This window comes from Delphinapterus leucas, chromosome 8 (genome assembly GCF_059928025.1).
Source record: "Delphinapterus leucas isolate spDelLeu-1000000601 "Yukka" chromosome 8, BTC_Dleu_Yukka2, whole genome shotgun sequence".
NCBI classification, from domain to species: Eukaryota; Metazoa; Chordata; class Mammalia; order Artiodactyla; family Monodontidae; genus Delphinapterus; species Delphinapterus leucas.
In genome coordinates, this window is record NC_143136.1 from 65,038,204 (window position 1) to 65,062,098 (window position 23,895).

The following is a 23,895-nucleotide window of genomic DNA, read 5'->3' on the forward strand; positions in this document are numbered from 1 at the left end:
AATATCATTCATCCATGAAAAGAAACACAGATGATATACGTGGTCTAATTTTGGAATCTAAAGGAGAAAATGTGGCATGATCACAAAATGTTATAATATTTGCATAGCTCACGCCAATCTGATATCAGCTCATAGATTAGTCAAGTATATTACAAAAGTCTCTCATGGATGTACTTCTAAGGAGATTTCTCCAGCACAGGAAAGAGTTCACACTCTGCCTACCCAACTTGCCACCGTTATTATCATTACAGGAAAAGACATTGTACATTTCCACTGATAAAAATGCAAACTCACGCTAGCATAATGAGTAAGGAAAGAAAAGGACAGACTTTTTATGGTGACTCACTATTATTGTGACTCTTAGAAGTATACCCAGTAGAAAAAAGTGTGATGAAAGACTGGCAGAAGAGTAGATGATTACTGCCTCACTAGAGTGGAAAAAACAGCTCATGCTCAATACCAGTAATTCAGCAATTTTACCCATCACTAACCTCATTCTTAATAAAACTAGGAAGGGTTATGATGTATTAATGTTACATGCATCGTTGTCAAACTGACAGAAACAATACCAAAAATGTGCTATTTATGTTAGCAAAGATGTCAGTTGATTCAAGGTTTGAAAGAATAATCAGTTCTTTCTTTTAAGTGATGAGCATAAAAATTTGTGGTTGACATATTGTGTTTGTCTAGATTTTGATATGTTTGAATTCAAACATGTTTTCTTTTTGCCCTGAATTTTCTCTTTACGTTTTAAAAATTTACTTTAAAACTTTACAGTATAAAATTTGACGTCCCTAGCATTGGAGCTTCAGGTTAGGGCTTTTCCTCATTCACTATACACTTCTGAGTCTTGGCTCAAAATTATTTTCTATTTGAAACCTTTCCTGACTTTTCTATACAGAGTTCCCTATTACTGCTGCTTTTATTGTATTCCTGTATGGTCAGTACACACCTCTATTATCTACCTATCCATTTCACATTCATTATTTGATAATACGACCCTTTCCTTTAACTGAATTCTTGCATCCTCAAATCCCAATGTTTAGCTTCCTGGTAGAGAGTAGATGCCCCCCAAAATATCAAGGAATGAATAGTAATATTATGAGCAAATAGTCAATAGTAATATCATGAGCAAATAGTCACTTTTTTCTCAGGAGTGTGAAAATTTTATGATTTTATAAAAATCTAATTTAAAAATTAAAATTCTATTTTCCCCCACATAATCCTATGATTTTATTTTTTTGTATTTTGGCTGACAATCTTTGACACTGAACATTTTATGATTGGTAGGTGGAGTTACTGAAGCTGATGCATATAACAATAACATGTCAATCATTGACAAAGTATATGAAGAAGAGTTCTCTTGATAACATTGCAAGTGATCAGAACATTTATGGAAGAATATGGGCAGTGCTGTGATGCTGTGAAGAGCAGCTGACATCATTAGAGGGAGGAGAAGCCTGTACCAAGAAGCCAAAAAATACACAAAGGTAACAAACACATACAAAAAGGTAAAGAACATTGAAAAATAGGAAAATTTATTTTTAGGTGGTCTTTTTATAAAAAGATCTTCATGGTGCTAAAAAAAACCAAACTAGTCTGTATGTTCTTTTTTTAGTGAATTGTTATTATTCACTGAGTTTGTGAATCTGATGTATTGCCAAGAAATAGCAGTAGAAATGTGTTGAGCAGAATTACTATGACATCAAAAAATTAAGTTGAGGTATTTATGATGACAGGAAAAGACAATACTTTATCCTTATTTTTAATATCAAGGGAAAAGAAGAATCAAGGCAAATGTAAGTCGTGATTCTTCATATAACTCAATATATTTGGAAGTGAAGACTACAATTTTACTTGGCTCAGTAGTAATGCTCCCTGAAGCTATGAGTGTGTCCTAGTTGGACTGTTGGATCCTAAGAGACTGATGATGCAAAACATTCAGAAAAAAAATTAAGATAGTAACTTTTTCCTTTGAAATCACTGCATCCCTAAATGTGAGTGATCGTATATAGCTTCACTTATACATTTATTTATTCAGCCAATAGCTACTGAGCACCAACTATCTCTATAGCATTTTGCTAGGCGTTGTCAGTACTGTTTTAGTAAAAGTTTTATCTACCAACCTATCTACATATCAATCACCTGTCTATTCATCTATCTCTATATCTGTGCAATATATAAAAATATGTACAGGATTTCCCTGGCGGTCCAGCGGTTAAGACTCTGCGCTCCCAATGCCTGGGTTAGATCCCTGGAACTAGATCCCGCATGCTGCCACTAAGAGCCTGCATTCCACAGCTAAAAAGATCCTACACGCCACAACAAAGACCCGGTGCAGCTAAATTAATTAATTAATTAATTTTAAAAAATGTACATACATATCTAACGGAATAAAAATGGCTCACTTAGCTTGAAATTCTCTTGAGACAAGATTTGTAATATATACACATGCATGAATTATGCAGGTTTGTTGTATAAATCTCTGAGAGAAGCACTATCGTTCAATTATTTTCAGCTCTTCCTAGGCTCAAAACAATTATGCTTTGGTCATATTTAGCTATAAAGAGCAAAACTTATCATTTTTTAATAAAAATACTTAATTCGAAAGTAGGAATATTTGACTTCAAAGAGGGAGGTTTATGAAAAAGTAATGCCAGCTTTCACTACTAAAACTTTGTCCTCTACTTTCCCCAAAGTGTTATTTATAGAGCCATATCCCAGCATCCAAAAATGTCGAAGATTCATTAAAAGAACATGTAAAAGATGTACTCTCAACTGGGCCATCAAACATATTAGTAATATAAACAACAATACTTATGTGACAAACTAAAAAGAACAGGATACATAAAAACATTCAATTTTCAGTAAAGGACACCTTCTAGAAGTTTTATGTAGATGTATGTTTTTTATACACACACATATACACACACACACATACATGTATACATGATTTCAATCTAACATAGACGTAAGGCATCTTAAAACAAAAAAGGCACTTGGATATAAATAAACATAAAAGTACAATAAAAGAGGCTAAAACTTAGTCTCAAGGAGCAGTGAAATTACAAAAAAAAGCTTGCAAAAAGAATGAAAACATTTTAAAGAAAAAGAAAACCAGGGGTAACATATATCTTACATTAATTAATGCAAACCAAAAGAAAGAGAAGAATTCTACCTTTTTATTATTATCCCTCTTCACCAATATCCAATTGATTTATAAGCTCCTCCAATTCTATCTTTAATTATCTTTTGAGTCAATGCCCTCTTTACCCTAGAACTTCTGACCCGTTTAAGTCCTCATGTATTTAATCTGCTATTTCAGTAGTCTCCTAACTTATCCTCTTCAGTCTAACCTCGACACCATTTATATCAATCCTATACAACTAGAAAAAATGTTTCTTAAATGCATATCTATTCATCTTACTCCCCTGTTTGTTTCTTCAATGGTTTTTGATTGCCTTAGAATAAAGGAAAAATTCTTTATTATAGCATATAAGTTTTTCTCTTATCCAGCCTTTGGCTACATCTCCACCTTCATGACTCAATTGTGCCTCATTATATTCACAAATATACTATTTTACCTTTTGCATAAGTTGTTCCTTTCACTTAGAATGTAATTCTGTATTTATAAAAAATTATTTTAAGTCTCAGCTGAAGCATCCTCCACCCTCAGATTCCCCTCCTTGACCATCCTTCATCCAGAGTAAAGTTTATCACAACCTCCTTGTGTCCCAACAAACCTCATTTATATTTTCCATGATAGAATCTACCATATTGCACTTGTAATTATTTGTTATATGTGTTTCTCTCTGATAGAGTGAGCGTCTTGAGGGCAAAATAATATCATACTCATCATTGAATCTTTTGTGCTTGACATATGGTGAGTGGTTAATGACTATTAGCTGAATAAAAAAAAAAAATAAGGCACAGACTCTGGAGTCAGCCTTCCTGAGTTAGGATCACATTTGCTCACTTTCTTGGGCAAGTTACTTAGATCTTTCATGAGTTCATTTCTTGTCAAAAAAAAGTAGGGGGCGGGCAGCTAAAAATAATGCCTATCTCAGAAGGTTATTGTGAGGAGAAAGTCAGTTAACATATGTGAAAACCTGGCTCATAAGTGCTACATTAGTATTTGCTATCTTTGCTTAACATATTCATTGCACACTTACTCTGCATCAGCTATTTTCCTAGTAACTTGGGATACATAGTAAACAAGGCAAAAAAAAAGAAGATTGAAGGAAAGTAGATTGTCTGTGGTTATGTCAATACATTTTGCCATGAATTTTTTCATTGTAGAATTAAGCCCAGAAACGAAAGAAAAAACAAATTTCAATATGTACATTTTTTTCAACCAGAGAAGTAGTGGATTTGGGAGATTTTTCAAAGAGAAGCAAAAAGGTGCCTATGCATATTATAACTCTTCTAAGTCATTCTGGCCCCTAGGACATGGACATTTCTATAGAGGCATGGCCAGAGCGTGGCTTTCTGATCACCTATCCAATTTTTCTTTGGTTCATTGTTCATGAACTGGTACCCAGTGGAGAGTCAGTTCACAGTGATTTAATCTACTATGATACAATTCTTCTCACACTTAACTCTTTCCTAAAAGGTCCTGTTGTGTGCCTCTCATCTAGACGATAAAATAAGAATGTTAAGATTTGTAATTTATATATAGTTTTATCAGTCACAGCTCCCAGTGTCAAGCGTCAGAGTCTAACTGATTTAAATAGGACAGGTACTTTGTTAAAGAGACATTTCATAGCAGAAGTGTATTCCACAGAATCTCCAGGAATAAGACTCCAGAAATATACTTATTCTTACAGAATAAGACTTGGAGGTTTTGTAGCCAGGAGCACTGCCGAAAAATGCTGCAGAACCTTCTGGAGAAGGCACCCTTGCTGCTGACATTGGACACACTCATTGCCAAAGCCATTGATACCATATAACAGATATTGCTTCTAGAATGGTTCTTTCTTGAAAATTGATGTAGCTAATCTCCGCCACCAGCCATCACCAAAACTGATTCTTCATAGTCCCTGCTTCTCATGCCATTTCATTACTTCTTAATGCAAAGACTGAGCTGGAGGTGTCTGATTGGTGCAGTCTAGTTCACAAGCTTGGGTTCTAGATACCAGCAGGGCCAGGAGAGTGAGTGTATGATATTTGCAGCTTCTTCTAGTGGAGGCTGGTTTTGCCTAATGGGGTGGTGGAGTCCCCAAGTACAGGAGGTTCAGATGTCCAAAAGAATGAAAAGTGCACATTACCTTTCCTAAGAAAGTATTATTTGCCAACACGGAGGTCTTATTAACCAAACAGAAACCAGTTAAAAACACAAGAAAAGGAATGCCACTCATTTTTGACAACAGATAACATAGTAGAAAACGCTACTCATGTCCTATGATGAAATTGATTTGGGCTTATTTCTTGGCAATATATGTTCCATGTGACATTACAACTTTCTTTAGGAAGACTGAGACAGTACAATTTGCCTGCTAATAGGGTCATGAAGAGTTCCTGTTATACAAACCTGCCTCCTTCATTCACTGTCCCTCTGAGCCTTTATGGTCATCAGTCTTGGTCACTAGGAGGAATACATTTTAAATCCTTATATAAAATCCAAGAGGAAGGAAAAAGCACCATAAAACAGATTTGGCTCTGATGTAAGCATTCCAAGATAATCCATGCAAACAAAGCATTTCAGGATAATTATTAATTATGACTACAAATTAATTACTCTGATCATTTGGGTTTTCTTCATAATGAGGAAAAATCAGGAAAAATAGAAGGGTAATTAGTTGCAATTTCACTGGTGAATGTATCTACTAGTAAAACGGGGAATGGAAAGAGATTGAAGTAGAGACAGGAATGTTGGGTTATGGGATGGAGTTTGTCATCAATTCAAGTGAGAAATCAGGTAAGTAAATCACAGCTAATTTCAGTCTCACTTAGAATCCTCATTTGTAATCTCCTGGGGTAGAGAGTAGGGAAGCATTGAAGGAGATAGATAGAAGGAGCTACCATTGATTGAGTGCTGTTATGTATCAGGAAATATACAATGCCCTTCACACTTTATAACATCTAATTTCTTAAGAATTTTACCACTTTTACATTCTACATGTTGATTATCCATGGACTTAACTAGTAAAAGGAGTTGAAGGGAAAATGCTGTGCAAGATTTGAAAATTCCAAACATATACCATGAATATAGAGATTAACAAGAATTCAGTCAACCAGTTGTTTTGAGTCAATGCTTTTACCACCTTAAAGCAATAAGTGATGTGCTCAACATGCACTTGTGATGTACCTAAAGTGCATTTAAAGTAGGGACAAGAAAGGAGAGTTATTCTCAACTAGCTAAGTATGCTGAAGAACTGCACTAAAATGCCTTCAAAGAATCTAAAAATTAATAATCATGTGCTGTAATTTTTATTGTATATTAATTTTTTTGAAAAAAATCACTGAGTCTTTTACCCTAATATGCTTTTCACCAGTATATCAGGTAACCACACAATTTGCTTTATTTCTTTTAGGGTTGTTGATTCAGTGAACCATCTTTTCTATCAGTATAATATCGGTCATCAAGTGCAAAGGTTTCAAGAAATATAAAAATCAATGTCAGAGGTTAGAAGGGTCTCAAAATGGAAACAAGGTTCTTACAAAAAAGGATAAAGAATGATTTGCTTTAAGTAGAGGCTTAAATAGTTTCATTTTGCCTAAAAATATACATCTCCAGCTTATAAAAATTGAGCCATTTAACTCCTATAGATTTGTAGAAACAAATCAGATGAAATGAAATTTAAGGACATACCCTTTGATCTGTACTGGATTTTCTCCCAGTTACACTTATCAGTTCCAGGGCACCCACCCACTTGCTGAAGACTCATGACTGAAGATCAAGTTGGTTCTATAAGGATGCATCAGAGTGGATGAGATTCAAACAGGCTTTGCTAAGGAGTGATAGTCTTTAAAGCTCATTTCAAGTATAGTGGTCTATGAAACAGTAAAAGATAAATACTTGATCATGTATCTCAAAATTATAAGAAGAGAAATAATACTGAGCATAAGTGCCAAACACAGAGCCTATGATCATTATATTTAAGTACTTTAACCTGTATTTTGTGTGACATGATACTGTCTGTCTCACCACTATTTTTACAGGAGGAAATCAACATATTTGCATCTGATTCTGATATAGAAAAAGTAGGTCTGTATGTAAGTATCTATAATTCTCTCATCAGTATTTTTTTTCACACTCCCTCCTCCCCACAAATTATTGCTTTTCTTTCTCTATTTTCGGTACCCAGACTTGATGGTACACTTTCTCATTATCATAATCCCCTCTCTAGTAACGAAAGGCCTGGAAAAAATAAAGACAGGGAAGAAAAGGAACTGAGGAAAAAAAGGAAAACTTTTTTTGATCCTCTAAAAGAAAAACAAAACACAGAAAATATGATTGGGGGGAATTTTTTGATATTTTTAGAATAATGATACAAAATGCTTCTGATAAAAGGCTCACAAACTGAACCCCAGCCTAAAGTACTGACTTCATCGAAGCACCCTAAACCTCCCCAGACAGTTCTATACACTGTGCAATATGATGAATTGCAGGATCCAAGGGAGGAATTTCAAATGCCATAGCAGGATGATGTCTCTAGAAGACCCTGGTATTTACCCAAGGATAAGGAAGATGAATTGAGCACTTGGCTCCCCCTATTGGGGTCCATGTAGTGGCTGGTATATGATGTGCCCTGTCCTCCTGATGGGGTTAGAAATGAAGTAGTCTCCTTAAAAGCTGTTTCTTGGACCATGCTGGGTAGATCACTCAGGATAGATAGGGATAAAGAACAAGGACAAGAAAAGGCTATTAGAAGGAGATGTAATCTTACTCTGGGTTCTGTGATGTTGAGATTTGCAAAGAAGCTGGAAAAAATGAAGAATTTCTTAAACATATCTCTGTAAGGGCATGGTGCTAAGGACAGAATCTCTTAATGCCTCTTCCTTTTCTCAGGCCTTGTGTTCTTCCAGTTTTTTTTAGCATGATAATTCATCTGTGATTATGCAAACTAATAAATAAACGAACATCCAAAAGAATAGACAAGCTTGACTCAATCCAGTCATTTTCAGAGATCCATGAAGACAGGTTTATTCTGAGAAATATGAGACCCAGAAGCAGCAGAAAGCGCTAATAATATCCTCCTATGTCAAGTGCTTACAGAAAACACCCGTTTTATAAAAGTAATCATGTGGAAAAAACATTTTGCAGATTTTACTAAGTTCTGCAAACAAAATGATTGAGTAATGTTAAGGGTTTCTTTTGTTGTTATAATTTTCCTTGCTCCTCACAAACTAGCAAAATCTCAGAACTTAAAATTCTATGTCTTGCCATTCTATTATAAAATTTAAAAAGAAAGTAAATTTAATTAGTATATTATAAGATATTGTCTATATACTTGAGAATTCTATTAAGCATAATTATACAAACAGCACAGTTACAATTCTAAACTAATAGGAGACCAGATTGAAGAAGGGGCTATACAAATGTATTTTTTTTCTATTCCAACTTTCCCTAAATATCCACTCCCTCCCATAAAAGAAGACATAAAATTTGATTATGTCAAAACATCTGTGCTTTACATCTTTATCAACATCAAAAACTTTTTCAGATCACCTGCTGAACCTCTAAGAACATGAAACTCTGTGCTCTCACTTTGTGTCTTTGAGGAAAGGGTCTAGGTGACACTCTCTCAGTAACCGTAGGCCCTGTGATAAGAACGATACCACTCCTTTTCTCCTAAAGCAATCCCAATTCCTTTCACTTTAAAGGAGTGAAGGGTATATCTGTAAGTATACTTGTCTTCTGTAAATGAAACTGAAAATGGATTCTGTAAGAACAAAAAGGTTTCAGAAACAGAAAACTCACCATTAAAAGTCCCATTAAGAGAAAGAGAAACTTTGATAGTAATACTCCAATAATTGGGTAAATGTTACTACTACAACTTTTATTTTGGAGAATAAGATGAATCATAGAAAAGCAACCAATTCAAGGTTTTTTGAAAGCATTGAATCTTGCAACTCAGTTTTACTTATGAGTATTTGTACCATTCACTGAGGCCCTGACTGCCCGAGAAACTGTGCCGGGGGCCCCCCTTCCTCTGGTAATGTTTCTAAACCCCTCCAAGCCACCAGGCAGATTAGTTTGCTCATTTTCAGCACAGTAAAGGAACCCAGGCAGAATGCACACATTGGATGGACTACACTGTTTCATCAAGAAGATAGAGTTTCCACACAAGACCCAGGCAAATGCTTTGCGGGTGTCTTCACAGTGTGGGGTTGGAATGTGTTTCCCTTTATAATGATGCACTGGAATGGCCTGCAGTGCTGTCCCAGGGGAGGGAGGTGTGAATCCCTCTGTGCACTAGCATCTACCAACAGATTCTGCAAAAGAAGCTGAAACTGGAAGTTGCAAAGGAACCATGACTGAGACTTTATGGTCACACCTCAGTAGACAGCAATTACCATCAACTTCACGTGGGGACAGCAGAAGTTGAGAGTTATAGTGTGTGGCTCTAAAGTAATGTGATTAATGCCAGTAGATCACATAAGATAGTCTTATAGTGCTTTATGGGCATACCTTGTATCCCAGGGGGAGTCCACATATTAGTTTAGCTGTGTTAAGGAGCCAAATGTCTATGACCATGTTACTATATGATTTAATAAGGTTTATCACTTTATAATCATCTTATGTCTTTCAGAAATTATTTTTATAGAAATATCAAAGGTATAAACTCAAGAGACATTAGGTATCCAGATTGTATAATCCTATGAAATTAAAGTTTTTTAATGAAAGATGGCAATATTAATGAGTTAAATCTCAGTTTTAATTAATTATTGGCATATCAGTGTAGCTTAAGCTAATAAATTCATTATTTTTAGTTTATTTTTATTCTAATTGGTTTATTTTAAATGCTTTGATACGTATTTCTTTAGTTCACTTATATCACTCTATTATCTAGTTTTTAAAAAATATTTGAATATATCTTTGTATATATGCAAAAAAAATCCTATTTTAATATAGTCTGCCATTAACATGGGAGTTAACTGGGCTTGGAGGTACCAGTAAATTGGTCGTTTGGCTGATTGGCATTTATTATATTCACCATGATTTTTTTAAGCCCTTGATTTCTCTATTCTCAGCAGCCCCTGTCCTATCCTTTGCAGTAGGCATCTCAAGAGAAATCTCAATAGAAATAGAAGGGCCTTGGTATCAGAGTGAAGAATGAGGTGGGCAGTGGAGAAGCCTCAGATGAGAAACTAAGAGGGGAGTGGTCATCTCTGGGATAACAAATCCTGGCTCAAGCTTGAACTGCCATGCTCATTGCTGCACATCAGAATCCCCTGGAGGGCTATAAAATTCCCTGATCCCTGACCACATGCCAGGACAATTAAACCAGAATTACCTGGGCTGCCCGAGGAGTTCCAGTGCATGACCAGAGTTGAGGACCACCTTACTGACAGCCTAGGAGACTTAAATGACAAGAGCTCCCACTGAGATTTCATGTCAATTCTAAATCCTTATCCAGTCAGAGAAAAGGTAGGAGGAGACATGTCAGGAGCTCTGAAGAGGTCTTGCTTCAGGTCCAGAGTGATGTAGAAACCAGCAGACAGAGGACTTATTGAAACCCACTCCTACTACATTCCTGTACCCCAACCCAGGGAGGCCTGGGGTAGAGGCACTCCATAAGTACTGGAAGCCCCATTTCTAGACAAACCAGGCACATGCAGGCTTTTTGGAAGCAGGAGAAGAATTAGTGGTTTGTTGGGGCTGGTAGAAAAAGGCTTTCATGCTGAGAAATACACATTTTCACAGAGTTTAGTTTGTGGGTTTGCTTTTGTTTTCCTCATAGTTGGGAAAAGCAGTACTAAATGCAGTTAATTGGCTTAGCATCTTGAGCAAGGACATTTTCTTACCAAATATAATTCTTTTCCATTCACCTTCTGTAGGAAGAAATGTGGGATTCCACCAAGACCTACAGAGCTATAGGAAGGTGGACATGGGTAGGAAGAGAGGAGACAGATGGAGACTGGGTAGCAGGAGGTCACCAGTTGCAAAGCATGTACAGGGATGTTAATTTTAAACTAATCTTTAATTATCTAATGAGCTTCTAGGAAACGATTCTGTCTCCCCAGGCTAAAAAAACTGAAAAAACAGTTAAGGTGTGAGGCACAGAACAATGCCATCCTTCTTTGTCATCTTACCTATACATAAAATGTTTATGAATCGCATTCTACTTTGAGAATAATTACCACTGGATTATGCTTTAGCGGCAACACTACTAATGATAATAGCTGGTGTTTACTGAACATTTAATATCTGCTAGGCATTCTAGTAAGAATTTTACGTGAACTGTCTCATTTTATTCTTAACACACCTGGTACTTCATCCTCATTTCACAGAATAGGTTACGTGGTTAACTCAGGGATTTCTAACCTGGGCTGTATGACTCTGGAGCCAATAGGCCTAACCATGAGTGTAAACTGCCTCATTTTGAGTGGGGTTACTTTAGTTATAATAGTCATTTTAAAACCGTGCGCACAACTAAAAAAACTTTTCAAGACACACTTTTGGTCACAACCTTGTGTGCTGATAGACATCTAGGTTAGATTGGGGTTGTTAATAGCAATCTAGGCCCTTGAAAAATCGTGCATGTGGCAGAAAGCTAAAGGTAGGTTTAAAACATTTACGTGAGAAATGCTTTGCAATGTGGACATTTAGCTGATAAAAATATGTTTAGTTTGCTAGAAAATAATTACGGGTCACCTTTAAAGAGTCTAAAACACACAGATGTCAGATTATATCTGTCACGACCTGTCAAAAATATTTTCTATCAGCCTAAAATTGTCCAGAGGTTGTTCCAAATCTACATAATCCTACAGAGTGCTAATGTTTACATGAGGATTTTTGCAACAGCAGATGTATGTGGAAAGATACATACTGTCTTGCAGCTCCCTACTGGTCCCCATCAGACTTGGCGGCAGGGAGTGAAGGTCAGGAATACCTTAGACTCTTGACACAGATTCAGTGCAGCCATTTTCACATGAAAGCAATTACCTAAGCACTGTATCGCACTGATTACTTACCAGACTTTTGGAGCCCCATCTGCTCTTCCCTACTTAAGCCACTTAAAATGAAAACAAAACAAAACAAACAAAAAAAACAACTCCAGAAAAGAAGATGCTTGTAGGACTTCACAATTAATACGCAAGGAGCTACTCAGTACTGTGTAAATAAAAGAGAAAGAAAACGAAGAGGAAATAAGCATGAGAGAATGAAAATCAAACCCTGAATGTGAGACTATGGCACAAAGAAGGAACGTCTTAAGACTGCTAATGGGTCCAAGGTTTGTTTTTTGGAGGAATGGAAATGTTCTAAAATTAGATTGTGGTGACACTGTACAACTTTGTGAATATATTAAACAGACATTGAATTGTACACTTAAAATGGGTGATTCTGTGGTATGCAAATTATCTCAATAAAGCTGTTAAAAAAGAAGAAAGAGAGGAAGAAAATCTTTAAAAAAAACAACAACCCAGAAACCATGGAAAGGGTGAGTGAAAATCAACTCTGAAAACAGACAATGGCCATTTCATACCAACAACATCTGCTCCAGCATACTTCAAGACACACTTTTAAGGATGAGGGGACGGGTTATTTTTTTTTTTTTTTTTCCCAAATGGAGCCTGCTGTACTGAGTGGATTAAAAATATCTCTCTTAAATGGTCCTTTCCATTCTAGCATTAAGAACCTACTGATTTTCACTGGCATAGAATTCTGAGAAATCAATCCTAAGACAAAGTCAGAAACAATGCTAATGTGATATTTCTAACCTAAATATCAACAGGACACATGCCGAATGGCTCATAATCCCTTAAGGAGGGTTGGATTTCATTCATATCTACAGGAATCAGTAATGGCTGTTTTGAAAAACAGAATCTAAATGGGTGATATTAAAAATGGGTAGTAGTAACTACCAGAGCCACCTAGTAAAGTTTTCTCCAACACATTCTTCTAAGAAGCTGAACCCTCACCCCAAACATCCTTCACCCAGGGGCCCTGACTGTTGAGAGTAGCTCCTTTTTCTAATTTACATAAGGATACTCCACAGGCTAGCAGTGATGCTGGTAACTGTTAAACAGGCAGAACCATAAAGCATAAGTTTAGAACACATAAATAGGACATCATTCCAAGTTTAAAATGTCTGGCATAAACGAATGTTCCTATATCTTGTACCTCCTTCCCGCCCCCATTTCAGAACCTCTTTTTCAATAGCTATGAAATAATCAATAAAAAAACAGAGGGACCTTTAACCTCAGAGATAGCTTAATTTTCAAAACTTGTTTAGTCCCATTGCTGATCTCCCAGACAAACTGTTTCCAAATAGCTAATTACCCTGAAATAGCTCACTTCAATACATTAGGAAGGAAAGAGGCAGACTGGACTGAATTATTACACCTTATGAAATTATTACTAATTGTGATATTAAATATTGTCAGAAATCCAAAACAAATGTTCTTTCTTTTAACTCTAATTAAACTTGATTTCCAAGCTAATATTAATTTTTATATGTCAGCAAAATAAATATTTTTCTGACCAGTGGCAGACTTAGCAGAGAGCTAAATCTCAAGTACTTTCAATAACGACTGAAAACACCCTCAGAGCCGACAATAACTTGGGTAAGACAGAATTAACTGTCTGTCTACCAGTAAATGTTTTGTTCTCAATCCCTGCTGATAAAAGAAGTGATTTTTAGAATGCATTCAGATAGCTTTAAAAGTTTAAGTGAATATCTAAGACATGATTTTTCTATGTTTTCCTCTCTATAACCAAATCTGATATGTATCTCAAATTTCCATTAAGGAGTATAAGTTAGTCATTTGATTTTCTAAGACACAGATGACTTTTTTCTTTCATTTTCCTACAGACTTCTGCATACAGTTCAATAAATGGTATTTACTAGTTCATCCTTCCATATATTCCCTTTATATTTTATTTATATTGCATTGCACTGTGACTTAGATTTAGTTATTCCTCATGGAATTATGGGGTATTATTAGTGTATCTAAACGTAGATAATGAAACTGAAGTTCAGAGAGGTCCCTACAGGCCCAGAGTCATGCAGATATTCAGATTTTTAGCACATGTTTTTTTATTACTCTCACACACTTTAGTATGTCATGGTCACAGAGAAGGAACTACAGCTTATAATAATAAACTATATTTGCAAGGAGCTTATAGTGGAGATATATATATATATATATATATATATATATATATATATATATATATATATATATATATATTTGCTGGTTTGGTTGCTTTTGTTTTTACCCAGCATTCATTTATTCTTTGTTCATAAGGGTATGCTGAGATCTTCCACGTAGCTAAACAGGTACAGAGGCTTCAGCCAATCAGCATCCTCTAGCTACAGCAATTTAGTTCTAGGGGGAGCATGTGTATTCCACTTAGAACCAATTAGATCCTGTAAGGTTTCTTTCCCTGGGGCTTCTGGGAAAAGGATTCTAACTCTTTCTCTGCATCGTTTTTACTCCTTTCTGGGGAAAGCCTGGGAGAGGATGGGGCCAGCTCAGAGGAAGTGAGGCTGAGAGGTAAAAAAGAAGAAATATGATCAAGGAGATACTCAGTTTTTTAAACAAACACTTGTGAAGTGCTTATAAAGGGCCAGGCACAGTCTTAAGCACTTTACAAAAACAGCTTAATTAATCCTCTTAACAAACCTATGAGGTGGGTACTATTATAATCTTGACTTTATAATTGAGGAAATTGAGACACAGAGAAGTTAAGAAACTTGCCTAATGTCATTCAGCTAATAAATGAAGGAGGGCTTCCCTGGTGGCACAGTGGTTAAGAATCTGCCTACCAATGCAGGGGACACGGGTTCGAGCCCTGGTCTGGGAAGATCCCTCATGCTGGGGAGCAGCTAAGCCCACGCACCACAACTGCTGAGCCTGTGCTCTAGAGCCCGCGAGCCACAACTACTGAGCTCTTGTGCTACAACTACTGAAGCCCGCGTGCCTAGAGCCCGTGCTCCGCAACAAGAGAATGAGAAGCCCGCACACTGCAACGAAGAGTAGCCCCTGCTTGCTGCAACTAGAGAAAGCCCGCCGCAGCAACAAAGGCCCAATGCAACCAAAAATAAATACATAAAATAAATTAAATAAATAAATAAATAAATGAAGGAGCAGGGATTTGGACCCAGGTGATCATGCTCCATCCCAGTGCTCTTGGCTACTACGCTAGAGGCATACTGTGAGTCCTTAATTACATCATTGGTAAGGTAATATATGCTTCACAATGGGTTCTCAAAGAAAAGAAGGAAAGAGGGAAGGAAGAAAGAAGGGAAGGGAAGGGAAGGGACGTCCCTGATTTTTTGCATTTGACAATTCCCTTGGTATAAATATTCTCAACATGGCTGATTTCAAGCTATTAACACAATATTATCTGGTTTGCAAAATTCCTGAAAATTTAATAATCAAAGAGTTGGTACAAGCCAGTTGCTCTAGTACACCCCTGGAACTTACATCAAGCCTTCCTTCCACAAGACTGCACTTTTATGAATCTGTAATGTTCCTTTTGGTTTGAGACTCTTGTGGTTGAGTTTTTGGTCTTTTGCAATATAAAGCATCCTAACTGATACCAAGTTCCACAGATGATGAAATGCTTTCATGGAGACTGCTCTTTGTCATCTTTGACTGCCACAATCACCTCATGAGAGAGACAAAACACTCATCAGTTTCTCCATCATAACGCAACAGAAACTGAGACTTTGAGGGGCTTATGGATTTGGACTATGTAGTACTGGCTACATAATTTGCCACACCCAGTGCAAAATGAAAATGTACGGTCCATTATTCAAAAATCTTAAGAATTTCAAGATGACAGCAGAGCATGAAACTAAGTGCAAGGCCCCTCTAAGTATGGAGCCCTGTTTAACTGCCCACAATGAAGATGGCCCTGGGTCTATGGGACTCAGCTGATAAATGTCAGAGGTGGTGTGTGAACTCAGATCGACAAGTCCCATAGCCCTTACACTCTATCACACCGCTTCCCTGCAAAATAAAGGATATGGAAATACTTTACCTATCTTCTACGTAGGATTTATTTAAATTATTAATGATGACTATATAACCCGTGGTTGATCAGTTTCAAGTAAACACATATACTTGATTCACTTAGAATCCTATGTTGCAAGAGCTGTACATTAGGTCACAAGTATATCCAATCTTAATTTATTTACATTACATTTCCTTTAGGCAAAATTAAAAGAAATCTTACCGTAAACTTATTGTGAGCAACTTACATTGCACATTTTTTTTCTTGTTTACTTTTCAAACAAAGCCAGAAAAAGAAAACAAATAATATTCCACATACCAGACTTTTAATCAATCTATCTGATATACTGCCCCTGACACAACCTTACAAACCCAACTGCCTTAATAGCCACAACTTAGGCAACTCTAAATACCCTAGGGAGTTTTCTGAAAAAACAAGCAAACAAACAAACAAACAAAACCAAAAAACAAAAACAACCCCCACGTTTATCTCTGACTACAACATTTCAGAAATACCCCAGCTACTTTCTTCCTCCTGGAAAACCTGGGCCTAAGTCCAGCTGTTTACAGTGCAATTACTATTTTCCAAAGTGCCAGGCTCACTCCAATGAGTTTTATTACTTAGGTTTTCACATTCAAAAATCATCACCCATGACAATATTTGGTAATATATGACAATGGAGTAATGAAATGGGAAAGAATCTTTTATATAAGATAGCATTTAGAAGTTGTATTATGCAGTTTTATATAACATCTGGTTTCCACTACTCAATTTTCGGTGATTTTTAAAGAAAGCAGAAAACTCAATTGGCAGCTGAATAATGCTTCAAATTTAATCTATGCAAACAAATAACAGATAGTTGATCATGAATTATAACCTAAAGGCAGAGGCTCAATGTAAATATTGTGCTCAACATTTCTATTTACCTGTTGACTAACCTAGGCTATTTAATTTTCATTTTTGTTTGAGACATTAGAAGCCAAGAGAAAAAGTATTCCAGTATGATTCCCTAGAAACATGGCAAAATGCTCCAAGTAAATAAATCAACACAGTGATATGAATTAACCGTGATTTTTCTAAAACATTTTAAAATTACAATTCTTGTTAATGAGTAATGAAAATAAATATACCACCAAAGAGGGCAGGGATGTGTGTTTTATATTAGCACTGAAATGAAAGCATTTCAACCAGACACGATTTATCCTTTACCAATAGTAGTACTACCTGCTCAGATCTGTCCTGGTGCTGGTATTGGTACTGAGTAAAGGTATTACAGGAAGAAGTAATTTTGTCCTTCTCAAATTGTTTCTTCACTCTGGCCAAACCGCCAGGCACTGTGCACATTTCTGATTCTTCCAGCATCTAAGACAATAAAAAGGAAAGAAAAAGGAAATTTCAGCTTGACATCTTCTCAGGATGGGATTCTCAAGCTATTTTTTAAAAAAATGGTTGATAATTATTGAGTGGTATATTAAAAAGATATTAACATACACAATTATTTCAGGAGGATCTTATTACAGAAAACCTTAATAGAAATAATTTCTCCATGTTGTTTTTTCCTGTATCAGTCTTTTGATATAAAGTCAGAAGGATCTTTAAAATATTGAGTTAATTTTCCTTATCTCAGATAGATTTTTATGTCTGGAGATTAGGTCTGTTAGAATGGATTTCTCTCATAATACACAGACTAGCAGAAATTAGAATAATTGATTCAATTTTAATCCACAATAAAGTTGTCATTAAAATCCCAAATGTCTATATAGGTAACACATTATTAAGGATATTAAAAAACATTTGACTTATTCCAAAATGTACTTAAATCATTAAGGATGAACAAAATAGCTTTGAAGCTATTTTGGGGAGCATATTTTTATTAATATACATTAATATTAGTAAAAATAACAACTACTTAATACGTAGTGCTGAGTGATTTTCTATGTATTTACATATATTTTGTCACTTGATGCTTCTCCATGTTCTGTGAGATACGGTCATTTATGGTGGGGATGTCTAAGTTTAGAAGGATTCAGGTCTATCATTGGCATTTTACAGATGAGAAAGCCTATTCCAGTAGGTGTCATTTAGAACAACCTGAATAACTGAGGAGTCTTGTCAGATATTATGCCCCTGTGGGAAGTGCAGTAATTCGAAGGCTTTGGTTTTGATGATTCAGCACATTCCCCAGCCTAGTGGGCACTCAAGCCCAGATGGGATGACAACTGTCAAGCAAACAGGCCCCAGGCCAGCCCACTTTCCTCTAAGATACATCCAGGTCCACCTGAAACTGGGAGGAGACTCAGTGACACTTCTTGCACAGGAGATCTCCTGAGGTCTGGCCTAGTCCTGACATAACCCTGGAAGCCTTGAGACCTGAGAGTAACTGAATGCCTGTGAGCTGAGGTTCCCATACCTTGGACTGTGGACTCTTGGGATCCTGAAATCTTTACCCAAATATGTAGTTCCTCAAACAAATACTAAAAATACAGCTACTAAATTGGGGTTTTCCATACTCCAAAATACTGGAGGTGAAATTAATATTCAGGATTATCTGAATTACTAGCAAATACTCAAGTGATTGCTTTATCAAGTTCATAACCTTTCCCTAGTTACAGGGACTGCCAAATATTTAAGAATATGCACATTGACTCTATGGAAAGAAGGGACACATTCTATCAAATTCTGCAACAAACTTCACATGTAAATCCTGGTCAATTACTGTCACTTGATACATGTTAAATTCATTAGAAATTATGGCATCTCCTTTGAAATTTAAGATAAAGAAAGGGAAGGGTGAATTAAGGCTACAATATTTCTTTTACCCCCTCTGCCATTTAATTTACATAAATGGCCTTCTTCAATTGATCATATGCAGATAATATATAAATATTAAATTACAGAAATTAAGGCAAATTTTGTTAAGAAGAAACTTACTTTTTCCAACTATAAACAGTGTCCAAATGATGTGCAAATTAATCTGGTAAGCCTCATTAATTATGCTAACGAGTGGATACTTTACTAGTGTGTGCATTTACACAAAAATATCAGTTCCTATACTGATCAGGTTGCCTCTTATCTACTAAATGAATTAAAAAACAGATATATCCATTCATTTACTTTAGCACTGTGCTTTGGAATCAGATCATGTTACACAGGCAAAAATGCATACAGTTGATTATTTTTACTAGTAGTACAACCATGACCCCAGCCTTCCTGATGCTTCTCTCCAGCCTAAGGGAGAAAGTCCTTTGAGCTATAGTTTATTTAGTAGTGGTGATGAGGTCTTCTTGTTCAGCTCAGCTTGGAAAGTTTACATCTGTAAGATGGCAGGACTTACTCAAGGAGAAGCCTATGGCCATGAGCTGGAGTGATGTTTCTTTGCTCACACTGAGATCACTTTGCCTTGTTTACCACCATGTGCTAACATCCCAACTAATCTATGTAATTGTAAATGACCACATAACTTAGATTGCTTTGTGTCGAACCTTTTAAAAAATGTTTATCCTTATTCTATGTTTCTTATTCTTGGACACAGAAACAACATTTGGAATTTAATGGATATGCGGATAATTATTCTATTAACGAGTTAATTTAAATACTTAATACAGAACCTACCTAATGTTATTTTAATAATAAGTTAACTTAAATACATAACACTGAAACCTAGGTAAGTATATTCCATACAGAATCAGCAATTTCCTTTACAAAGAACTGTTCTTGGTTTGTAGGGCATAATAGAAATAACAATCTGGGGAGTTGGACAGACAGTAATTCTAATCCCAGCTGTGACACTTAAAACCTTGGGCTAGAGTTCCTGAACCTCAGTTTTCTTTCCTATAAACTGGGAATAGCAATATATTTCTCACAGATTTCTTGCAAGTTTTAAAAAAGATAAAGGAAATAAAACTGCACAGTACAGAACCTGTTATTTTGTTGCCTAACAAATGTTACTTCTCCTTTCTCCTCTAGGGGGCTTCTGAGGACCGATGCCTTTTCACAGGCAGGCCTTTTCGTTTAGGTTCAACAAAATGCCATCTGCCTGAGTCTAGGACAAAGAGAAACTGATCTAGGACAAAGAGTAACTACTTCAATGTGACTGAAATATAATGGATTCAGTTTGGGGCCAAATCAGTGACTTCCAAATTTTGCACATAAAATATTTGGTTTATTTGTATAGACAGAAATTTGGTTATAAGCAATTTCCATGATCTTTTGATTGAACAAACATTTGATGCAACTGACCATATAAGGCAGTTATTTTGCTTTACTTTAGATATTTATCAGGATTTCTCTGAGACAATATGTGTGATCATTTTTCTCAAAATATTTATTAGCTTAGGGCCAAACCAAACAGTAGGGCACTTTTTTTGGACCAAAGATGCTTTCTTATATAAGAGGAGGCAGTTGAATATAGTTGAAAGAGTACTAGAGTCAAGAGACTGGAATCTAGTCTGGCTTTGTCCCTGTCTAATTGCATGATCTACCATAAATCACTGCCCCGCAATTTGTTTTGTCTGTAAATGCGCAGGAAAGAGAAGGATTATTAAATTCCTTATATGTAGAATTTCTTCAGAATAGCATTAAAATTTTAAATTTTTATATTAAATAGTGAGATAATTTAGTTTCCTTATGTGCCCAATTTAAATATTCTCCTTTTAGTACACAATAAATACGAATCATGCCTTATACAAATTTGTTTTATGGTATATTCTCCTAGTGTTTAGCAAGATAAAAGTCTTCCTAGATAAAAGATTGCTTACTAAACAACCAGTCTTTAACTAGGTATTTTCAAAGTCAGCTTGTTTCACCAAGAATCATGTTTCCAATTTAGAATACTAATTTGTAGTAAAGTTCCTTAATGATCCAGCAGGGGGTGCTATGTAAGAAGACTGGCAGGAGGCGCTGGAGGGATACTATTTGTTTTGGAAGTGATGAAGTTAACTTATGTCATTTCTGTACATTCATTCAAAATCTATGGTGCGCCTGAAATGTATTTCAATAACTATGTAAAAACTCAAATGTCATCTAGAATTGCAACATTGTTAATGAGTTTGGCACAGTCATTCTTTTCTCTGAATGATTTGTAAAGAAAAATGTTCAGAGTAGCTATTTTAGAATACCAGGCTTCTTGGCTATTCTCTCTCTCTCTTTCTCTTTTGGTTAAATGAACAACTTTGCTAATTTGGAGATTATAATTATAAAAGAATATCCTTATATTCCATTAAGCTATAAAGCTGCTACTGATAAAATGGCTTATCAAATCCTGTGGATTGAAGGCCACAGGATATGGAACCCAACAAATTCTTTTGAATATGACTTTATTATGCATTCGCTCTAAAAACTGGTGGTCTTACTGAATCCTGCTGTTTCCTGTAATCATAACTGGTTTAGCAGACTCTCTACATTGCTAATCTCCCTCATTTCTATGTTGATTAAGCTACTTCTAATGGATTTAGGGCATACAGAGAAAGGAGAACAGCAAAAGAAATTATACTGCCAGTGAATTTAAATGAACTATACATGAGACCAAGGAGGGCAGCATGCAGATCCACATTATTAAGATCTGAAATTAATTCCCAACCTTCCCAAGGAGAATAGCTATAGGTTAAATGATAATTATGGCAGTAGTAACACATTTATACAGTGCCTTATGGCTTACACGTAAATTATCTCTTTTACTCTTCACGGAGACCCTCTGCAGTAGATGTTTTTTTCCCCCATTTTTCAGTTAAGGAAACTGAAGTTCAGAGAAGGGTTAAGATCGTAGCTCAAGTTCACACAACTAATAAGTGGCAGAACTGAAGCTTAATTTCAGAAACTCTGGATTTGATACACACTATTTCTGTGTTTTTTCTACTTTATCCCATTGTCCAGTAGTATTCTTATATTGCAATGTAAAGGAGGCATGTGAAAGGCAGACAAGCAGCCTGCCTAATGCAGAAGCACTAGAAGCAGCTTACGTTGGTGGAGAAGCTGCGGCAGTCACCCTTGGAAACAGCTGCCTGGTACCTCGCCATCCGCTCCTTCAAGGACACCACCTCCTGGAGGTCTGACACACCCTCTCTCTGCGCAGCACTGTCTTCTGCAAATCCACGCGCTGGCTTACTAGGGCCAGCAGTCACTGAAAACAAATGTAGCATCGCTTCAGGTTTTGAAAAGAAAATGGCATCATCTTAGGAACAGTGAAGGCACTTAAAACATCTGGTCTCGGAAAACAGACTGTAACATTCCATGGTATTTTCCAAGTTTCATGGTCACCCTCTTTTTTTCAAGCTTTCAAGCAAAGCTACAAAATGCCTACACAGAAGCATATGCTTATGCAAACAGCAAATGAAAATATTGTCCCCACTCCTACTCCTGCAATTATTCTGATGAACGATAGGTATTTATGAAGAGATACATAGTGTTAATGAACATTTCCTGAAGCATTGTGTTGGAGTTATGCTAAATGCTATAAAAGCATCATCTCATTTACTTCTCTAACATCCTCATGAGGTAGGTTCTATTATTTTCTAAAATTTTTAGATAAAAAAAATGTAGAGTCAGAGTAGTTAAAAAACTTTCCCGTGATCACATAATTAGTAAGTGTCAGATTTGGTGGTTTGACTAAATCTTTGGCAAGTCTAAAAATTGCTCTTTGCTTCTCTCCCTACCCTTCAACCCTCAAGGAGATAAATCTAAAATATGTGAATGCTTTGAGAATTATAGACTGTGGATTTTTTTCCCTTTTATTCCATAGAGGCATGTGTAACATAAGAAAGAAATAATAGTCCCATTAAAGAAAGCTTTGTCAGTTGTTCCAGAGCATCTTATATTTTCCCATGTAAGCCATCTACCTGACAAAAATACAGGGTATTAGGAATTACATACTTGCAAACAGAGCAAAAGACTGATTGCATGATCACAGAATAACAGTTGTTAGAAACAGAAATGTCTTAGAGCTGATACAGTCTCACCTAGTCTAACCAACTCCTTTTAGGCATAAGGAAACATGTCTAAATATTTCCTTATGTGAAAGAAACCTAAGGATTCTCCCTGGTTAATGTGATGGTTATTTAGATATAGGTGCCAGAGTTGGTTCCAAAACTAGTTTTTCTTATTTTATCCAGTGTCCTTTGCTGTTATGGCTCTGCTTGTTGGTTTACTATTCACTCTTAAAGAATTGTAATTACAAAATCATTTCAAGGGCTCCTTCTGGAACCAACCAGTATATGGTGTGTCTGTGTATATCTGTGTGTGTGTGAGTTCTGATATGTTTATCACTCATTCATACACCCCCTGCCTTTCACCTTAGGGCTGGTAGTCTTTTGTACTCACAGGGTTAGCGGTCTTTGGTATACTTTGTTATTTGAATTGGTTTGATTTAATTACAATGAGCCAAGTCCCAGACAACCCCAGGTAACAGACCACCACCAAGCTGTTCCTTCCCTGCCCTGTTCTCCCTACCTTCTTACCCAGTCCCCACATTGAACCATCTTATTACATTGTTTGTTCTTTCTATTAGCTTCTCCAAGATTTCTGTACACAACAGCAGTTGAGAACAACTACTGCGACCCAGGAAAAATTAAAAATCATTTGTTTTTTGACTCAATGAGTATTTGCTTTTTCTTAAGGACTTCTTATTCAGTTAAAATTTTCATTTATTTTAATAAAATTTGTAAATATATTTTAAATTTTTTAATATTTATTTTTTATATTTTACTTCACACAGTATTAAAGGAAAAAAATATAAAGGAATAAGACATAGTATCATATGAATACTGTGA

The 23,895-nt window shown here is 36.0% G+C and overlaps 1 protein-coding gene across 2 annotated transcripts in view; it reads right to left on the reverse strand.

The window, feature by feature from the left end:
* Nucleotides 1–23,677, reverse strand: part of XIRP2 (xin actin binding repeat containing 2) — a 47,255-nt gene extending 23,578 nt beyond the window's left edge. For both annotated transcript variants that reach the window (XM_089916737.1, XM_089916736.1), the window contains exons 1-2: nucleotides 22,090–23,677; nucleotides 17,357–17,494 (exon numbers count right to left, since the gene is read on the reverse strand). In XM_089916737.1, coding sequence (XP_089772863.1) covers nucleotides 17,357–17,494; nucleotides 22,090–22,269 — 318 coding nt within the window. In that variant the 5' untranslated portion in view covers nucleotides 22,270–23,677. The remainder of the gene's footprint in view (nucleotides 1–17,356; nucleotides 17,495–22,089) is intronic.
* Nucleotides 23,678–23,895: the final 218 nt, after the last annotated feature.